At 45.4% G+C, this 17262-nt stretch overlaps 2 protein-coding genes across 3 annotated transcripts in view; one reads left to right on the top strand and one right to left on the bottom strand.

Moving 5' to 3' along the window:
- Positions 1-246: 246 nt before the first annotated feature.
- Positions 247-15497, bottom strand: csf1rb (colony stimulating factor 1 receptor, b). Of its 2 annotated transcripts, none has more exons than XM_032576569.1 (22): positions 15375-15497; positions 7899-8171; positions 7515-7817; positions 7277-7410; positions 7031-7193; positions 6597-6927; positions 5969-6084; positions 5774-5879; positions 5422-5585; positions 5098-5204; positions 4862-4988; positions 4670-4774; positions 4482-4592; positions 3487-3646; positions 3162-3235; positions 2998-3086; positions 2678-2800; positions 2484-2595; positions 2295-2394; positions 1223-1349; positions 1028-1139; positions 247-957 (listed from the first exon to the last, which is right to left on the bottom strand). In XM_032576569.1, the coding sequence occupies exons 1-22, from the start codon at positions 15427-15429 to the stop codon at positions 887-889; spliced, it is 3063 nt and encodes a 1020-aa protein (XP_032432460.1). In that variant the 5' UTR covers positions 15430-15497; the 3' UTR covers positions 247-886. The 2 variants fall into 2 exon arrangements, with proteins under 2 accessions (XP_032432460.1, XP_032432461.1); XM_032576570.1 differs by having other exon boundaries at positions 247-954.
- Positions 15498-15708: 211 nt separating this feature from the next.
- The window catches only part of LOC116728443 (arf-GAP with Rho-GAP domain, ANK repeat and PH domain-containing protein 1), a 30731-nt gene continuing 29177 nt past the window's right edge, over positions 15709-17262 (top strand). The window contains exon 1 of the mRNA XM_032576567.1: positions 15709-15731. The gene's annotated coding sequence lies outside the window, so the exon portion shown is untranslated. The remainder of the gene's footprint in view (positions 15732-17262) is intronic.

The following is a 17262-nucleotide window of genomic DNA, read 5'->3' as shown; positions in this document are numbered from 1 at the left end:
AAGCAGGTCTCAGAGATCCAAACCCACAGCAGCAGAACCAGCTGGAGTTCCAGTGTGCTGGTTCTGACAGTCAGCCGGTCCGGTCCGGCACGGTACCAGTGTCAGCTGTTCATATGAAACCTTCAGAATCTCTGATCCAGAACCTCATATGTCACCGGTTCTGGTCCAAATGGACCTTCAGTGCATCACAAACATTTTTATATGAAACCTAGAAGTTCAGAAAATAAAACCAGTCGAGACACAACAGTTTGTTTCTGAGTTTATTCCATAAAGCCCAGACCCTTATTCTGGAGGGCACTTCCTGTTTGCTTTATGACACAACATGATTCAAACATCACAAACATCAATTTATCGAGCAACACTGAACACGTTTCAGAGAAGAAGAAAAACGCTTAACGTCCAAAAACCGGCAAACCTGAAGAGGAAGAAATCATCGAAATCAGATGAGAAACCATGTTGGACGGACGGCCTGGTGACCCCAGCTGGTGACCTCAGCTGGTGACCTCAGCTGGTGACCCCAGCTGGTGACCCCACCCAGGGACCAAACCTGGTTGGGGAGCCTCAGGGCTGCGTTCTGGATTTCTAACCTTTGGGTTGGAAACCAGCCTGGTGGATTGGCTTCAGTCTGAAGGAGTGAAAGGAAGATCTGGAGGAGAGGATCAGATTCAGAAGGTTGCCGGTTGAAACCCTCTTAACCTGCAATCGGTTGGAGATCCAGAGTTTCTAGAATAGATCAGACAGGACCAGGCTGGCTTAACGGCAACTCTTTCCTTTTTTGGCTTTAGTCTCTAGGAGAGTCTGAGAGCGGAGAGGAGCTGCTGATGTGTGGACATGAGATGAACTCAATGTGAGTTCATTGCAGTTCTGATCTTCACCGGATCACTGATCAGGAGAGCTGGTAGATGTTGTTCATCGTCGGCTCCCTCTCCTCTCCTTCACCGTCGTCACGGCGATCTGCTAGCAGGAGAACAGGTAGTGAAGCGACATCAGTTTTATGAAGGACGCAAGCGGCTTTAGAAAATTTTACCTTGCTCTTCTTCTTTTCTCTTCAGTATTCCACCTTGGACCTCATCCTCCTCCTCTTCCTCCTCCTCTTCTTCTTCTTCTGCTCTGCATTCATCAATGTTTGCATACATCACCTGAGGAGAGAAGAAGAGTGGAACAATGAAGCCACAGCCTGTCAGAAAATGGCGAGGGCTTAGAAACCCCTCCGCTTCCTCACCTGGTCACTGTGACGCGGCAACATGTCACTGGTCAAGGGGAGGAGCCTTTCGATGAGCTGACCAATGGTTTTAAAGGTGGGTCTGTGGGTGGGCTCCCCACTCCAGCAGAGCTTCATCAGGTGATACCTGAGAGGAAATCAGCTTTGTTACGGTTCCTGCACAGAGATACCGCCTGAACAACTGACTCTGAACGACCGGCCCTGTCTCACGGCTCAGTGGGAGGAAAACTCAGTAAGCTAGTGGACCATGACTCCTCCAGCAGGCCGACTCCTGGAGGTCCAGAGATCAGGGTCCTGGGGGTCCAACGACCCCAGGACCCTGATTGCAGGAAAGGAGCTGCTCTGGAAATGTAGGCTGGCTCCCATCATGGCTCAGCCTCTGAAACCAGACGGACTGGACTCTCCAAACCCAAAGCTGCCCTCGGACGGAGCTGTGGGCGTCTACAAGGTCAGACCTTCTCTTGGGCAGTTTTCACCAGTGAGTTCGAGCATTGCTTCGCTGCAGCTTCAAGATGCAAAAGAAAAGGTTGTGACTGCGGTACCCTAAACCTACCACGCTGATTCATTTCCTCCTTTTAAAACATTTTCTTTGGCTTTTGACTCAGCTTGAGGTGTTTGTTGGCTTTAAGCTCTTAACTGTTTTAATGTGCAGCACTTTGGCCAACGCTGTTGTTCTGAAGTGGTTTGTAAATAAAGTTGTATTGCAGGTCAGCAGATCTGGAGGACCGGGGTTGGAGGAACTACATTTCCCTTCTTCATGCAGGTTTTGGTTTACCTTCTAGAACTGTTGCCATGGAAATTCAGATAATCTTAAAATATCTTGAAAATAGGCGAGAAGATAAATTCCCATCAAATCAGCATTGTTGTGTCTACCACTAGGTGGTGTAAGAGAGTAGTGCTGGTTGTCGAGGGGAGAAGAAGAGGAAATGAGATGGAGGAAAGGAATTCCTGATGCTGCTGTACTGCTGAGTAAGTTAAGAATAAAAGCTGTAAAGAAGAGTTCTTTGTCTACTCGTGCTTTTACCTCTTCCCGGCTTCCAAACATAACAAGCATGAAGAAGATTTTTCTCACATTTCATTAGGAGCGAATTCCGGCTGCTCCATATGGTGGCCATCTTTGATCATCTTGTAGAAGTTGGTATCCACAACAACGTTGGGGTACGGACTCTTACCTGAGCAGATGAACACAGGAAGTGAGTCAAAGATGCTCAGATGCTTGACCTTTTCTCAGTGAGGTTCAGGCTACTGTTTCCATGGTTACCCAGAGAGAAGATCTCCCAGAGCAGGACCCCGTAGGACCAGACGTCACTCTGAACTGTGTACAGACACTGAAAGATGCTCTCTGGAGCCATCCACTTCACCGGCAGCCGGGCCTGTCAAAATAAAACACCAAATTTCAAGATAAAGTTCCCTTTGGATCCGAGGAATCAGTCTGTGTTGGGTTAAACTACTGACGTTTCCCTGAACGATGTAGCTGTCATCGTTTTGAATGTCTCGAGCCAAACCGAAGTCACAGATCTTTGCAACCCGACAGTCGGTCAGCAGGACGTTCCTCGCAGCCACGTCTCTGTGGATGCACTGGAGCACCAACAGGTGAGAGATACAGGTCAGAGGACTTTCAGCATTTTAAACACATTCTGCCTCATCCTCATGCTGTCGCAGCTCTTAAACCGGATCTAGGATTGCACTGGGAACCAGGCGTGGCTGGGTTCTGGTCCTGAGGCAGACATTCCTGCACTGATTTACTGCGTGTGTATGTCGGGGTGTGTTCTCACGTTTCTGGAGGACAGGAAGTCCAATCCCTGAGCCACGTGGTAGGAAAACCTCAGGAGGTCACAGAGGGACAGGCTCACCATGTGCTCACCTGACAGAGAACCCCAGGTGAGCTCAGGTGAAAGTGCAGGTGAAACCGGGTGCGTCCAGGTGGGCTCAGTCTTACCTGGCTCATTTGGACCTGGAGCCAGTGCCGGTTGCATCTCCTGGTACTCTGACCAGCATGAAATCCCACTGTCACTGCGGGTCACATTATTGGATGTTATCATTCACCTGACCAGGTCTTACAAGTGGAGAGACATTAAGTACCAGGAACTCATCGGCATCAACAGAAATAAATAGTAATTATCTGACTTTAACCAACATCTTGACTATTTTGACGACCCGACTCCAACCGGTCACTGATTTCTGTGGAGGTGAGGCCTCCTTAGAATCTGTCACCAACAGACAGATTCAACTGGAAACCCCGGAGAGAACAGATGACCTCTGACCTGCGTAGCCTTTCCTGCTGTCCTGTCAGGTTCTTATAGAAGACCTCGTCTCCAACCTCGTCTACGGTGATCATGGACGCCATGAAGTCTGGCGCGTGAGTCCGTAGGAAGTTGAGTAGGTCGCCCTGGCTACAGTACTCTGTGATCATTAGCATGGGGCCTGTCAGGGTCAAAGATTAAGAGATAAGATTCAAAATGTTTTAGTTAATAACAAACATGAAACAATCAATAAACCAGTTTGCAGAACTTTCATCTGAAACCTGAAGCGTCTCTTGGATGTTCTGATGAACATCGGCAGGCGATACAAACCGGGACAGAGAACTTGTCCACACATGGACGTTGCACACCTGAGGGCCGTTGTGGTTCCTCCAAGATCAACTTTAGACTGGGTCAGGAATGGTTTAAATGGTTTCTGACCAGTTTACATTAGATCAGACCTGACCTAAGACTGGTTCTGGGGAGTCTTAAACTTGGTGTGTGACTCACCAGAACTTAATTGACTGAAATTGGTCTAGTTGGGCCAGATGTCTGCTGGTAATGGTTTAGACCACATGGTTTAGAGCACATGGTTTAGACACACCAGTTTCAGACTGGTTTAGACCAGAGTGGTTCAGACTTTTCCTGGTTCCTGACTGGTTCTGGAATAACTCATAACAGCCTCCTCCCACAGCCCAAAGACACAACAGTTAGGCTAACTGGTGTCTGTGTTTGTCCTCAGGTCTGAGTGTGTGTGGTTGTCTGTCCTGTGATGGACTCTAGACCTGTCCAGGGTGTCCAATGCCTCTCAACCCAAACGCAGCTTGAGACAAACTCCACCATCCCCAAGGACCAGAGGGTTTACATGATACATGGACGGCCATTAAAACGTAGACTAATGCTTAAGAATGTCTCAAGAGTGGCTAGGAACTGGTTTAAGGCTATCTGAAGGCTTAAAGATGGTAATCCCGAGGTCTCAGTGTTCCGTCTGTCACACCCTTTGGGTTCGGACTGATTACCTCCTTGCGTGCACGCTCCCAGCAGGTTAACAATGTTGTCATGGTAACCAAGATGGCTGAGGATCTTCAGCTCTGACATCAGAGCCTCCCGTTCCTCTGAGTGAGCGCTGGCTGCAGGCAAACACATAAAACTCAGGTGGTTGGTCACATGGCAGCCGGATGCTGACTGTGAAGGAGGGACCACTCACGTTTGAGCATCTTGACAGCAACTCTGGTGGCCTTGTTTTCTGTTCCCAGGCCGTACGCCGTCGCCTCAACAACCTTTCCAAACGCCCCCGAGCCCAGGACGCCCCCTGAAGGACAAAGAGCAGTGACACAGTAAAAAAATGGGAGAGGAAGGCTGAGGAAGGCTACACAGAGGTCAAAGGTCCTGTTGATACCGAGTCGCAGCTTGTCTCGAGGAAACTCCCACTTCTGGTTGTATGGCAGCTGGGTGGGGTCAATGAAGGTGTAGTTGTTGCCATCGTTACTCTCAATGATCTTCCACAGAATTTCATACCTTGGTTTCTGGTTGAAGAGAAGAAGACTGTTTGTCTGTGGTTCTGGTTCTGGTTCTGGTTCCTGTCGCTCACAAAGGACACCAGAACCTGTATTCACCGGCCCCAGAGGAACTCACCTGTCTGCACTTGTAGAACACAATCAACAGCAGCAGGAGGAGGACGGAGGAGACGCTCAGCGCTCCAATCAAAGCTGGAGTGAAGACGGTGCGAAGTCCTGTGGAACCTGAACGCAGCACCGGATGGACAAAGTTAGCAACTGCTCAGTTTTGGAGGCAGGAGTCAGTTTTACACCTAATCTGGATTTAGAGACTGAGCTCTGTTAATCCTAATCTGCTCCTTCAGATGAGCCGTGCCGGCCCAGGACAGTCTGGTGCTAAGAGCGGAGCTGGTCTGGGATCAGATCTCTGAGGTTTTTCACTTTGGGTTCCTCTGATACTCACGATGAACAAACACTTGACGAGACTCGCCCACCAGGTTGTACGCCAAACACTTGACTGTGACATCATCGTCAGGGCTGGACAGAGGAAAGAATATCCTCACCTCCTCCCCGTCCTCTGAGGTTGCAGCAGATGGAGACACCTGGTGGTTGGAGCTGGGTTCACACCTGCAGGAGATCAGAGCTTCATCTCGGCTTTTGTTCTGATCCCAACATGGCTGCAGATGTTTCTGACCAAAACTTCCCATCAGCAACAAATAAAACTTCATGTTCTTCAAGTGCCACTGGCTGCAGCGCCCCCTTCAGGACACACCATGCCGAGCCTTTAGGGGGCACTGGCAGCTCAGTTCACATACCTGTCCACGTGGGTGCAGACGGACCAGAGGACCGTGGGCCGTGGATAACCAGACCCGCTGCACATCAGGGACTGGTTCTGCTGCGTGACACTGACAGTCGGAGGATCTGCAGGGTTCGGATCAGATCGAACGGTTCACCAGCACAAAAAACCCAATGAGACAATCGGAAGTAGAAAAGGTGGAACCGGTTCTTACGGTAGATCCGGAGGTCCACATCCTGCGACCCGTTAAAGAACAAGTTTGAAAAATTAAAAGAATATCGACCGGCATCTTCCTGACGAATGCGCCGCACCAGAAGGTTGGCCTCTGACCTGTTCCAACAACAATACCACCTTAAAACAAGTCACAGACCTTATATATACCACCTTAAAAAGCAACTTAATGTGACCAAAAATATCTCCTTCAATCATTAAATAAAATCCCTTCCTAGCACTGAAACCTCAATGGCTGAACTAAAATACCACCTTAAAAACACATTACCAGAACCACCCACTTAAAGTGGTGCCAAACATACCACCTTAACAAACATTAATATTAAAAGATCTTCACTAAAAAAAACATTGTTACATGATTAAGGTGGTATGTAGTTATTGTTTTAAAGGTGGCACGGAATGTTAGGTTTATTTCAAAGCTGAAATAACTGCATTTATTAAGGTGGTATTGATGATTATTGGACTTTCCAAGGTGGTAGTGCAGTTGGTGTGGGTAGTTAAGGTGGTATTAACTTCAGGTTATGAAGACGTGACTAGCATGGTGTCTTTATTTTGGGTTTCAAGTGAAATTGTTAAGTCTGCAGAGTTTTAAGGTGGAATTGTTGGGATACCTGTAGGCGGTAGCTGTGTAGCTCCTCTCATACGTGCTGCTGCCATCATTGTTTACGTGTTCCGGTGTCGTCCAGTGATGCTGTCTGATTGGAGGATAGGCCTCCATGATGAAGGTCAGGGTCAAGTCTCCACCTTCGAACACCTCCACCCTCCTGTAGCCGCTGCCTCTGCTCCCGTTAAACACCAGCTCTCTCTGCAGCTCCTCCAAACCGAAGCTGACGTTAGCCGCTGGTTCCTCAGTCGTCTCCTCCCTGCTGAAGTTGCCAGGCAGCTCATCGGAAACCTGCTGGGTGTTGGCAGTCTGAAGGTAGATCCTCAGGTAAGGGTGATCTGATGAAGATGAGGAAAAGAAGACAGCATGAAGGTTTTCTCCAGATATCTGGTCCAGTTTCCTGATCTGTTATCATCGCCTTGGTATTGACTGATTACTAACCCAACACGGTCAGGTGGGTGGTTGCCGTGGCAACCCCAGCTCTGCCAACAGCAGTACAGGTGTACAGTCCGCTGTGTTGATGGTTGACAGCAGAGACGGTCAGAGTGCTGCTGATGTTAAAGTACCCATTGACGTAGGTCGTGGTTTCGCTGACCCTCAGGTCCTAAAACAACCAAACTACCTGTTAGAGGAAGACAGGTGGGCCAGTCAGGACCAAAGAGACACAAGTGACGTCTGGCTGCTCACCTTTGTGTGTGGGTGGGTCCAGGTGACGGTGTAGCTGTGTGAAGGGTTGCTGCTCTGACAGGTGACTGTGAACCGTTCTCCTTGTAGACGGACCCACTCACCCTGACTGACAGCGACGGAGGGAGGGCGGTCCACTGCAGACAGACAGGTAGAGGGTGAGGCAGAGACTCGGGGGCATCAGACAGATAGACAGACAGGTGTAATGTCCGACAGGTGTGTAGAGAGACAGGTGTCTTACTGGGAGCCACCATCAGGGCAAACGGCTCTGATCGGAACTCTTGACCATTCCTCCAACCCGAACAGGAGTACCGGCCTTTGAAGGTCTTCCTTATATGTTTGATCAAGGCTCCTTTTCGAGGGTCTAAGGTGACATTCATACCTGGGGGCAGGCCCCGCCCCCTGTCCTCACCCTCTGATTGGAGGGTGAGGTCTGTGACAGACGGGTCAGTCAGCAGACACCTGTACAGGAAGTTGTCACCCTCTTTAGGATACCTAGGTGTGGAGCGAGGCGTGACAAACACCGTAGAGTTGTTACCTGGATCTGACAGAGGAGAATCATGGGAAATGAGGTAATGTCAATGATGTTACTGAGGTAAACAGGAAGGTCACCGGGCCTGCTTACCTTTGACATACAGGTGTATCCAGATGTTCAGGTGGTCCAGGCTCTGGTTGGCGTACCTGCAATGGTATGTACCGGTGTGTCTGGGAGACACACTGTTGATCTGCAAGATGTTCCGACAATTCCTCGGTAATGGACGAAGCGCAGTGGTGGACATGTTCACCAACCCGTCACCAAGGCAACCGAGCTGGACCTTAGAGCCGGCAGTCAGAATGACCTCTGACTGGTTTGGTTGGAAGATCGAGTTTAATTGGATCAGTGTTGGTCCTGGAGGTTCTGAAACGAGGAGAAACAACAAATTCCGGTAAACCAACAATACCTGAAACAGGTAGAGCGCACACTTGAGGACACCAAGTGGTGCTCGACACCAGGTGGTGCTCACAGGTCAGAACGTGTTGGCAACACCCGCCGAGCCTGGCAGGTTCACATAAACCTAGTCTATGCAGAACCGTACGTAAACAGACAGGTGTGTGAAGACACAGGTGTTGAGTTCATCATAAACAGGAAGCCAAAATTGCAGCAAAAATGTAAAATTTTATTTAAAATCAGAGGAACAGAGCAATTAAAGCCTGAAGCGATTTAGAGCTTGAACAGGTGAACAGTTAGTTTGTTTTACAGTTTAAAACATCACAGAATCAATCAATTCATTAATTATTAAACGCAAAGGCTAATTGGTTAATTAAAAAAATTGGTCAGCCTTCAGAAGAGCACATAGATTCAACTGCATGTCTGATTTTAAAGAATCTGATTGGTGGCATGTAGAGACAGAGATCTGATTGGCTGGTTGTGGGCAGTCGGAGGATCTCATGGGCCGAGGGCGGTGGGTTTTTTGTTGATTTCCTGCAGCTGGGTGGCGATGCGTGACGTCTGCAGTAGTAAAGCCTGGTGGTTCTCCACCAGCAGGTTCTGGTGCCGGGCCAGGTTCTGCAGGTTCTGGATTTGCTGGGAGCCCTGAGGGTGAGTCCAGGTGAGTTCAGTTAGAATGGATCAGAACCAATCATGAGCAGAAGGTTCTTGTTGGTCCTTCATCTATGGGAGCGATACCAAGCTGACCCAGAAATCTGGTCCAGATGTTCTGGAGATTACCTAAAGCTAAAGCTAACAGATTAACTCAAAACATTTCATAAACTAGACGATAAGCTTAACCGGACCTAGCTGAGCTAAACTGGGCTACCTGGGCTGACTGGGCTAGACTCACCTGGTTGACCAGAAGGCTGAGCTGCTGCACAACCTGGGCCTGGTGCTTGGTTCGCTCCTCCTGGACCTGAACCAACCGGGTCAGCAGCTCCAGAACCTGTGCTCTCCAAATGTCACCCTGCTCCTGGTTCTGAACCAGTTCTGAGATCCTTGGATTGGAATCCGGGGCAGCAGGGCCGAGCCCTGGTTGGTTGGGAGCCTGGGCGGCGCCCATCGTCATGGCAGCGGGTCGGCGGTCACCTGCAGTGAAGATGACCAGGGAGGTGAAACTTTACAGAGTCCGGCTCTGTTAGTCTCCTGGTCAGAAACCATGACGACAGTTTCACACCTCACTCCAGGTGAGGGCAAGTGAGGGCAGCTCAGGCCAGTTTAGACATTCAGAAACTAAAAGGATTTCATGAAACCAAAAGATGCCGGGAGATTAATGGAAACGCAAAGATGAGACTTCATTTGAAAACCAAAACATGCGCAGCCCGACCTGGAAGCATCAACGAGTTCTCTGCAGCGGCCACCAGAGGGCAGCAGTGAGTACAGGCGGCGCCTGATAGGACAGTGAAAGAAGTTTGATAAAAACAGAAAGTGACTGAGGCCCGATGGTTTCTGGGAGGAGAGAGAGGTTTGAGGTTCGACCGCAAGATCTGCTGCTGCAAAAACCTCGACGGCAACAGCAACGCTCGCAACACACACACACATAGATAGATATACACACACACATATGTGATAGATAATCTCTCTATATATGAATACATAGAGATACACACACACCTATACATACATATGTATACGTATATATATATATATATATATATATATGTGTGTGTGTGTGTGTGTGTGTGGGTGTATGTGTGTATCTCTATGTTTGCAGCTTGCAAAAGTTTTCCTACCCCTTGAACTTTTTCATATTTTGTCAGAAATATGGAATTTAATATGAAATATCAACACAAAGTGTTTTGTATCTATGAGGTAGAAATGATTCATGATTCAAAGTATTTTTTACAAATAAAAACTGAAAAGTGCAGCAAAATTGTTTGCCCCCCCCCCCCTTTTTCTCAGAGGTCAACCAGTTGCCTTCAGAAGTTGCCTGATGTTTCCTAATGACTAAGTAGAGTCCAGATGTGTGTATTCTAATCTAATCTAATCTAATCTAATCTAATCTAATCTAATCTAATCTAATCCCAGAGTTATTCCAGCTGCTCTGTGACGCCTCAGAGGTTCAGAGATGATTTGGAGCAAACGGCATCGTGGAGGAGCACGCAGAGCGCTCAGGGAGTTCACAGCAGGCTGAGGCTTTGAACGCCTCACCGTCCAATCAGAAACCAAAGAGTCTGGTCCAATGGAACCAAGACACAGCCTAGTCAAAGTCCAGCTAAACTTCCAGGCTGAACAAGGAGTGCTCTGATCAGAGATCAGCCAAGATGGAGACTCTGGACCAAATGATCCACAGCAATGAGGGCAACCATCAGTTAAAGGAAGCCATCAGAAGTCATGTTAACAGTTAGCCGTGAGCAGTTTGCCATGTTGGATTCAGCAAACATAAGGAAGGAGGATTTTTGGTCAGACCAGAACTAAACTGAACTTTATGATCTGAATGCAAAACGCTGAACATCACTCTGAATGACATGGTTCTGGTCGGGTTCTGGTTAGGTTCTGGTCTCCGGTGTGTGTGTGTGTGTGTGGCTGTGTTGTGGGTTCAGACTGCAGGATCCTCCAGGCAGCAGATGTTTCCTGTTTGGATCAGAACCGCCTCCAGTGAACAGATCTGCTGCAGAACTTCATGTGACCGTTGGAGACGTCATCAGGTTTCACAATCTGCAAAAAGCTGAACTGAAACTGCACACACACACGGACACACACTCTGGCAGCGTGTCACCATGTTGCTGGTGGTGGAATGGACCCAAAGTTCACTGAAGCTCCTCTGGCCCGGTTCAATCTACTAATCCTACAGTGCTTAACCTGGACAGCTGGTCCGGATTTGATCCAATTTGGTCCGGTTTTGGTCCATCTTTGGTCTGGTTTTGGTTCACTTAGGGGCTCAGGTCAAGTGAAGTTTATTTGTAAAGCACATTAAAGCAGCAAAGCAGTTGAAGATGATTTACATCATAAAACATTAAACTGTCATCGACAAATATTCAGTTTGATCAATAATCATCATCAGAATCATCAAAAATAAAAATCGACTATTGATCCAAGTTTCAAAAGTAACTAAGCAGTTGGGTTTTCTAGATTTAAAGGAACTCAGGGTTTCGGCTGTTTTTTCCATTTTCTGGAAGTTTGTTCCAGATCTGTGGGTCATAGTAGCTGAATGCTGCTTCTCCATGTTTGGTTCTGGTTCTGATGCAGAGCGGAACCAGCAGATGGATCCAACAGCAGCAGCAGATCTTTAATCTGTTCAGTGATTTCTAAACTACCAGCAGTATTTGAAGTCTCTCCTCTCAGTGAAGGAATGTAGAACTGGGTGATATATAACTGGATGCTGTGCTGTATCTTCCTGGGTTTAGTCAGAACTCCAGCAGCAGCGTTCTGGACCATTGATTTGTTAGTCAGACCTGTGCTGCAGTAAATCAATGCCACTGCAGAGAAACGCCTGGATGAGTTTCTCTGATGCTGAGACATTAGTCCTCTGATCCTGGAAATGTTCTTCAGCTGATAGAAGGCCCACTTTGGAACAGTCTCTATGTGGCTCCGAAGGTTCAGGTCAGAGTTCAGAGGTCATCCTGATCTCTAGTTTCCAGCTGGAACAACTGAAGCTGTGCAATATAATCTAGATATATAAATCTAAATCAACAACTCTAGATTTATAAATCTAGATCTATAACTCTAGATTTATAAATCTAGATCTATAACTGTAGAACTCTTTTGATCCAGAGATGCTACATCCTCTCATGTTTCTGTTCAGTGATTGGACGGTTTGGTTCTGGTTCTGTCTGATCTGCACAACCTGAAGTTTCATGGAGACAGAGACAGGTGACCCCCCACTGCAGGTGGGTCCACCAGCAGTGGGCGCTCTCTGCCCTCCTCTTTCTCTATGAGGCTTTCAGGTCAGTTCCCGACTCCGGGTCTCTGTTGCACTTGGATCAGATCGTCCGGTGATCAGCAGAACCTGATCATGGATGGTGATCAGTTTCTGGCTCTAGAACCAGAACGCCGGCTCTGGCACCAGGTTCCTGACCCGGTTCAGGCTCACGGGTCGGGAGCGGTGCTGAGCTGATGCAGGTCCTATTGTCCCACTTCTGTTTTTGGAGAAAGTTCTGCAGTCGGTTTCAGATCGGAGGGAGAAGTGAAGAAACCTCAGAGAGCCAGGAAACACATTCGACCGCAGACCGCACACACACGCACACACACACACACACACATGCACACCCCCTCACGCATACACACTCACGCACACACACTGGACCCCCCCAGGTTTCTCCCACTTCCTCCTCTGACTTCTTCTTTGGTCTGAACTCTGCGGCGCGTTGGAGGAACCGGTTACCACGGCGACGTGTTTACACCCTACTCTCTGGTATTTATAGGTCCAACTGAGGAGGAGTGGGGGCTGAGGGCGTCAGCTCCAGAACCACTGGTGATGGGTCGGTACCAACGGTCTGGAAGAGGAGCGCCTTCAGGCTGACTACTGGGTCAAGAACGTGGAGCGCATTGGGTCCAGTTCTTCAGGGGTCCGGTTTTGTCTTGGTCCGGTTCTCCTGGATGTCAGAGGTCAGGTTCTGCAGTAGATCCTGTTGGTGGTTCTGGCGGTTCTGGACCTGACGTGTGTTTTTCTGAATCAGAACCAGAAGCGGTGAGCCGGGATCGGGTCAGACAGTAAACTCGGTGGTTCTGTTCAGTTTCATGTTTACATCCCGTCATAAACAATCAGGGTATAAAATAACTCAGACGTCTCCATGGCAACAGGTCACCTTCAGTCAGGACTCAGCTGTCTGAGCAGAACCAGAATCAGAACCGGCAGACCTCCAGCTGCTGAGGTTTTAATGTGTGAAACATCAGAGGAACTTTACGATAAGAAATTTCTACAGATTTATTGATCCGTCTCCATGTTTGTTATGATTCAGATAATCAGAGCAGATCCTCCCTCAGGTGCTGCTGCTGAAACGCACCAAAAACAACCAATAAGAGGCAGGAGGCGGGGCTTAGCGCTGTCAATCAACATCATGTACTCACTGCTAAATGTGCTGATGACGGAGAAAGAATTTACTGTTAGGAAAATTGTAATGGAAAGTTAGAATAGCAACAGGTTAGCGTAGCCACCAGTGACTGCTCTCAATGGTAGCTATGCTAACTAGCCTTAGCGTTCACTACAGGCTCTGCAAGGGTAGCAGAGAGTAACTGGAGAGTGAGTGAGCAGCGTGTGCACAACAGTGATTGATAGCGCTAAGCACACAGAGACACGTAGCTGTATGCTAGTTTCCCCCAAGTAGAAACGTTTAGCGATCGATCGGAATCCTGAAACCGTTCAGATCTAAACAGCAAACACAGTATGTCACAAAAATGATATAAACTTCAGTTTGGACTTTTTATAAGTCCAAACTGAACTATAATAATAATAATAATAATAATAATAATAATAATTATTATTATTATTATTATTATTATTATTATTAATAATAATAATAATAATAATAATAATGAATTATTATTACTATCAATAATATTGAGCTTCTATTGTTATTATTGATATAATAATAATAATAATAATAATAAGCTTATTTTTATTGATATAAAAATAATATAATAATATGCTTCTATTATTATTATTATTATTACTATCAATAATAATAATTATTATTACTATCAATAATAATAATAAGCTTATTATTATTATTATAACAACAACAATAATAATAATATGCTTCTATTATTATTATTATTAGTATTATTATTATTATTGTTGTTTTGGAGGAGATCTGTTTTGAGATTATTTGTCTCATAAACTGTAACAACATGGAGACAAATTAATAAACCTGGAAAAATAAATTATATAAAAGCATTTTTCACATTTTCTGCTTTAAAATCTTATTTTTAATGCTACTGTTATCAAAAGCTGAACCATTTATTGGACTCTACTTTATCCCAAAGGTGCCGTCACCATGGTAACCTGCTTGTGGTCTGCTGTCTAAACGGTCGTTTGGGGCCCTGCAGGAACAAAACCTGCAGAATCAGAACCAGAACCAGAACCTGCAACTGTTTCAGGTGTGACTTCCTGTTGGGTCATGTGACCTGCGGCCGCTTACTGTTTATGAAACATCAGAGGAACATTTGGACCGAGTCGCTTCACCAGAACCAGAACTGGGCCAGATCCAGACCAAAAACTGGACCAGAACCAGATCCAGACCGTCATGATCTGCTGCTGTCAGAATAAACTGATCATCATCAGAACCAGCTTCATGTTCCGGCCGGAACGGGTCAGTCAGAACCAGCGCCTGATTGGTTCACTCTGTAACGGAGCTCGTCAGTAGCCTGATTCTGGTTCTGAGCCCGGTCCAAATGATTCTGAGAAGCTTCTTCAGGTCAGAATCAGTTGAAGAAAGTTTAAAAGAGGAAAACATTTCCTCTTTTAAACATTTCCATAAATATTCATATTTAATAAGCCAGTTTTTATGTTTCTGGATTATTTTTATTTCACTTTTACTGTGTAAAACAGTAATTCTGTAAACGCAGCGGCTGAATAATAATCAAATCATTAATCAATAATCATCAGATCATTAATCAATAACCAGCAGGTTATTATATGGTGACCTAAGGGTTCATTAGTTATTTATCTTCAATGTAAACACTAATTATGCAGTAATAAAGAGCAAATTATTGTTTAACATGAATTATGACCAGCTGAGTTTATAGGAAATATTGCATTAAATTATTAGTTTGAACAGATTCTGTTTATTATCAAATCTATTTTATGAAGAAAATGAAAAAAAACATTTTCCCATGAAATCATCAGTTTGTTGTTTTTATTAAGTTTAGAAAGTAAGTGAACCCCATGGATCTGCCTGGTTTCATTTCCACATTAATTCAACTTAGGTATTAAACCAACAGGTAACAAAAGGTCATTAACATTTATTAACATTTATTAACAGCTCAATCATATTAATGCTTAATTATCATGAGCAGATTTTTTTAAAACTTTATCTAACAGCTGATGTGTTTGGTTTAATAATCTGATCAAATCATCAGATTATTAATGAACATGGTCTGATGTATTAAATTCAGGAACCATTTTGGGTAATTAATGTGCATAAGAGTTTAATAAACAGGTAATTAATGAGTAAATAAATATGATCTGACCTGCAGCAGCGCAGGCACCGAGGGCGATCAACAGCAGCACTGAATGGAGCCTCATCTCTCTCTCTCTTTCTCTCTCTCTCAGGCTGAAGCCAGAGTGAATCTGACTGAAGGAGAAACTTCCTCTTGAAACAAACTGACCTCCTACTCCTCTTCCTCCTCCTCCTCCTCTTTTTCCTCCTCCTTCTGGTCACATGATCTGATTCTGCAATCACATCATCAAACAATTTTCAAAGCTCATAAACGACTCCAGTTTGTGACGTTTTGACTCTGAGAAACTGACCAGTTCAGGTTTGGATCAGACGGGACCAGAAGTTCATCTGTGACGACCTGGAGTGACCCGAGTCCAGATACGTCGAGGTAATGGCTGAATTATCTTAATATGAATTAATTAAAATTGTTCTGTTGCTCTGAGGGGCTGATCAGCCCAAAACTGAAAAAATAGAATGGTTGGAATTACAAATAGTTTAAATAATCCTGATTCTTGTTTTCTGTTATAATTTATTATATTGAATAGTGATTCAATCTGAATATGATTCTCATGTCTCTATGAATCTGAGATGTTTGTAAACATTATGAGAATGATGGAAATGAACTCAGCAGCAGGAGGAAAGACAGGAGGGGGCGGGGCAACAGGCCCGGGGCGTGGTCCGAGAAGGGGCGTGGCCGGAGAGGGGGCGTGGTCAGATCCAGCATCAGGGAGGAAGATCCTGTCCGTCCTTCTGATGTTGTGTTGGAGGGTTTCAGGTCGTAGTGTGTCCCAAATTCTCCACTTCCTGCTTTGGCTCCGCCCATTTTGTGTCCTATTTCCGCCCTTACACTAAACCCACATTTGGTGAAATGTATTACCCACAATTCATTGCTGCATGTGACGTTTGGAGTTAAAAGGCGAAATTATGGCAGTGTTTGTGTTTTCGTCTTTATAGAAAATTCTACAAAAAAAAAAAAGTACTAGGCACACATTAGTAATAAAAAAGATAGATATGATAAACTGAGCAGGAAAAGAAGAAATAAAAAAATAGTCACAAATTGAGGAAAGTGAAACGAAATGTAACGAATGCAAGAGGAATTTCAAATCTTAAATTGAGATGTTAACATATTGGTATAAAAATTGGGCTTTTGTGATGTTGCAGCGTTTAAGCACTCTCTTAAATAGAATTATTTCACTTTTAAAATTGAGCTGATTTTTAGAAATCAGTATTTGTGGGTAAAAACTTAGCCAGAGAATTAAATCGCTAATATCATAATTTAATTCTACATCCCTGTTGGAAGACCGAATTTGGTTATAAGATGGAGTAGATTTCTTTCACTCCTGAAAATCTTCCTAAAAACCTTCATGAAGTTGCAAAGGAAAAGAGGTTTATCGTCTCTGTTGTGGGGGGAAAAAAACTATTTTACCAAGCACTGTTCAGGTGAAATCACTCAATCAGGTTTATTCAAATATTGAGCACAATGCAGAGAGCTTGAAGGACAATCGGTAATGAAGCAGGTCTGGATGAAAAGCTCTGCCAGGCAGAGACAACACATGAGTTTTATACCAAGGATAAGGAACTAAAAAACAAGGGGCGAGACAGTCTGGTTCTGATGCAGCTGTAGAAAACAACTCCCAGCCTTGTGCATGTAACCCAAGTAGTTCTTTTGGTGAGAGTTCACAATCATTCATATAACATGATCAGCAGATGTTAACTTGTAGTCATTTTCCACCACATCTCAAAATCTCAGTCACAGAAAGTGATGGTGATGTAGAAATAACACAGGAATTGATATTTATTTTGAATTTCTTTTGCAGAAAGTCATTACAGGGAATAAATACTTCATGCATAATTATGAAATTAATAGTTTTCGATACATATCGGAACCTCACTCGCAGTAATAGCAACGAGAGAGAGAT

The sequence above is a fragment of the Xiphophorus hellerii genome, chromosome 11 (genome assembly GCF_003331165.1).
Source record: "Xiphophorus hellerii strain 12219 chromosome 11, Xiphophorus_hellerii-4.1, whole genome shotgun sequence".
Lineage (NCBI taxonomy): Eukaryota > Metazoa > Chordata > Actinopteri > Cyprinodontiformes > Poeciliidae > Xiphophorus > Xiphophorus hellerii.
Note: the sequence above shows the minus strand (reverse complement) of the source record. Positions and strands in the feature narration are given on the sequence as shown.

Coding starts and splice junctions, on each gene's coding strand:
- csf1rb (XM_032576569.1), bottom strand. CDS start 15,429: ATGAGGCTCCATTCAGTGCTGCTGTTGATCGCCCTCGGTGCCTGCGCT. Junction 2,596..2,677: donor GCTACATCGTTCAGGGAAAC/GTCAGTAGTTTA, acceptor TTATTTTGACAG/GCCCGGCTGCCGGTGAAGTG. Junction 1,350..2,294: donor GAATTCGCTCCTAATGAAAT/GTGAGAAAAATC, acceptor ATTTCCTCTCAG/GTATCACCTGATGAAGCTCT.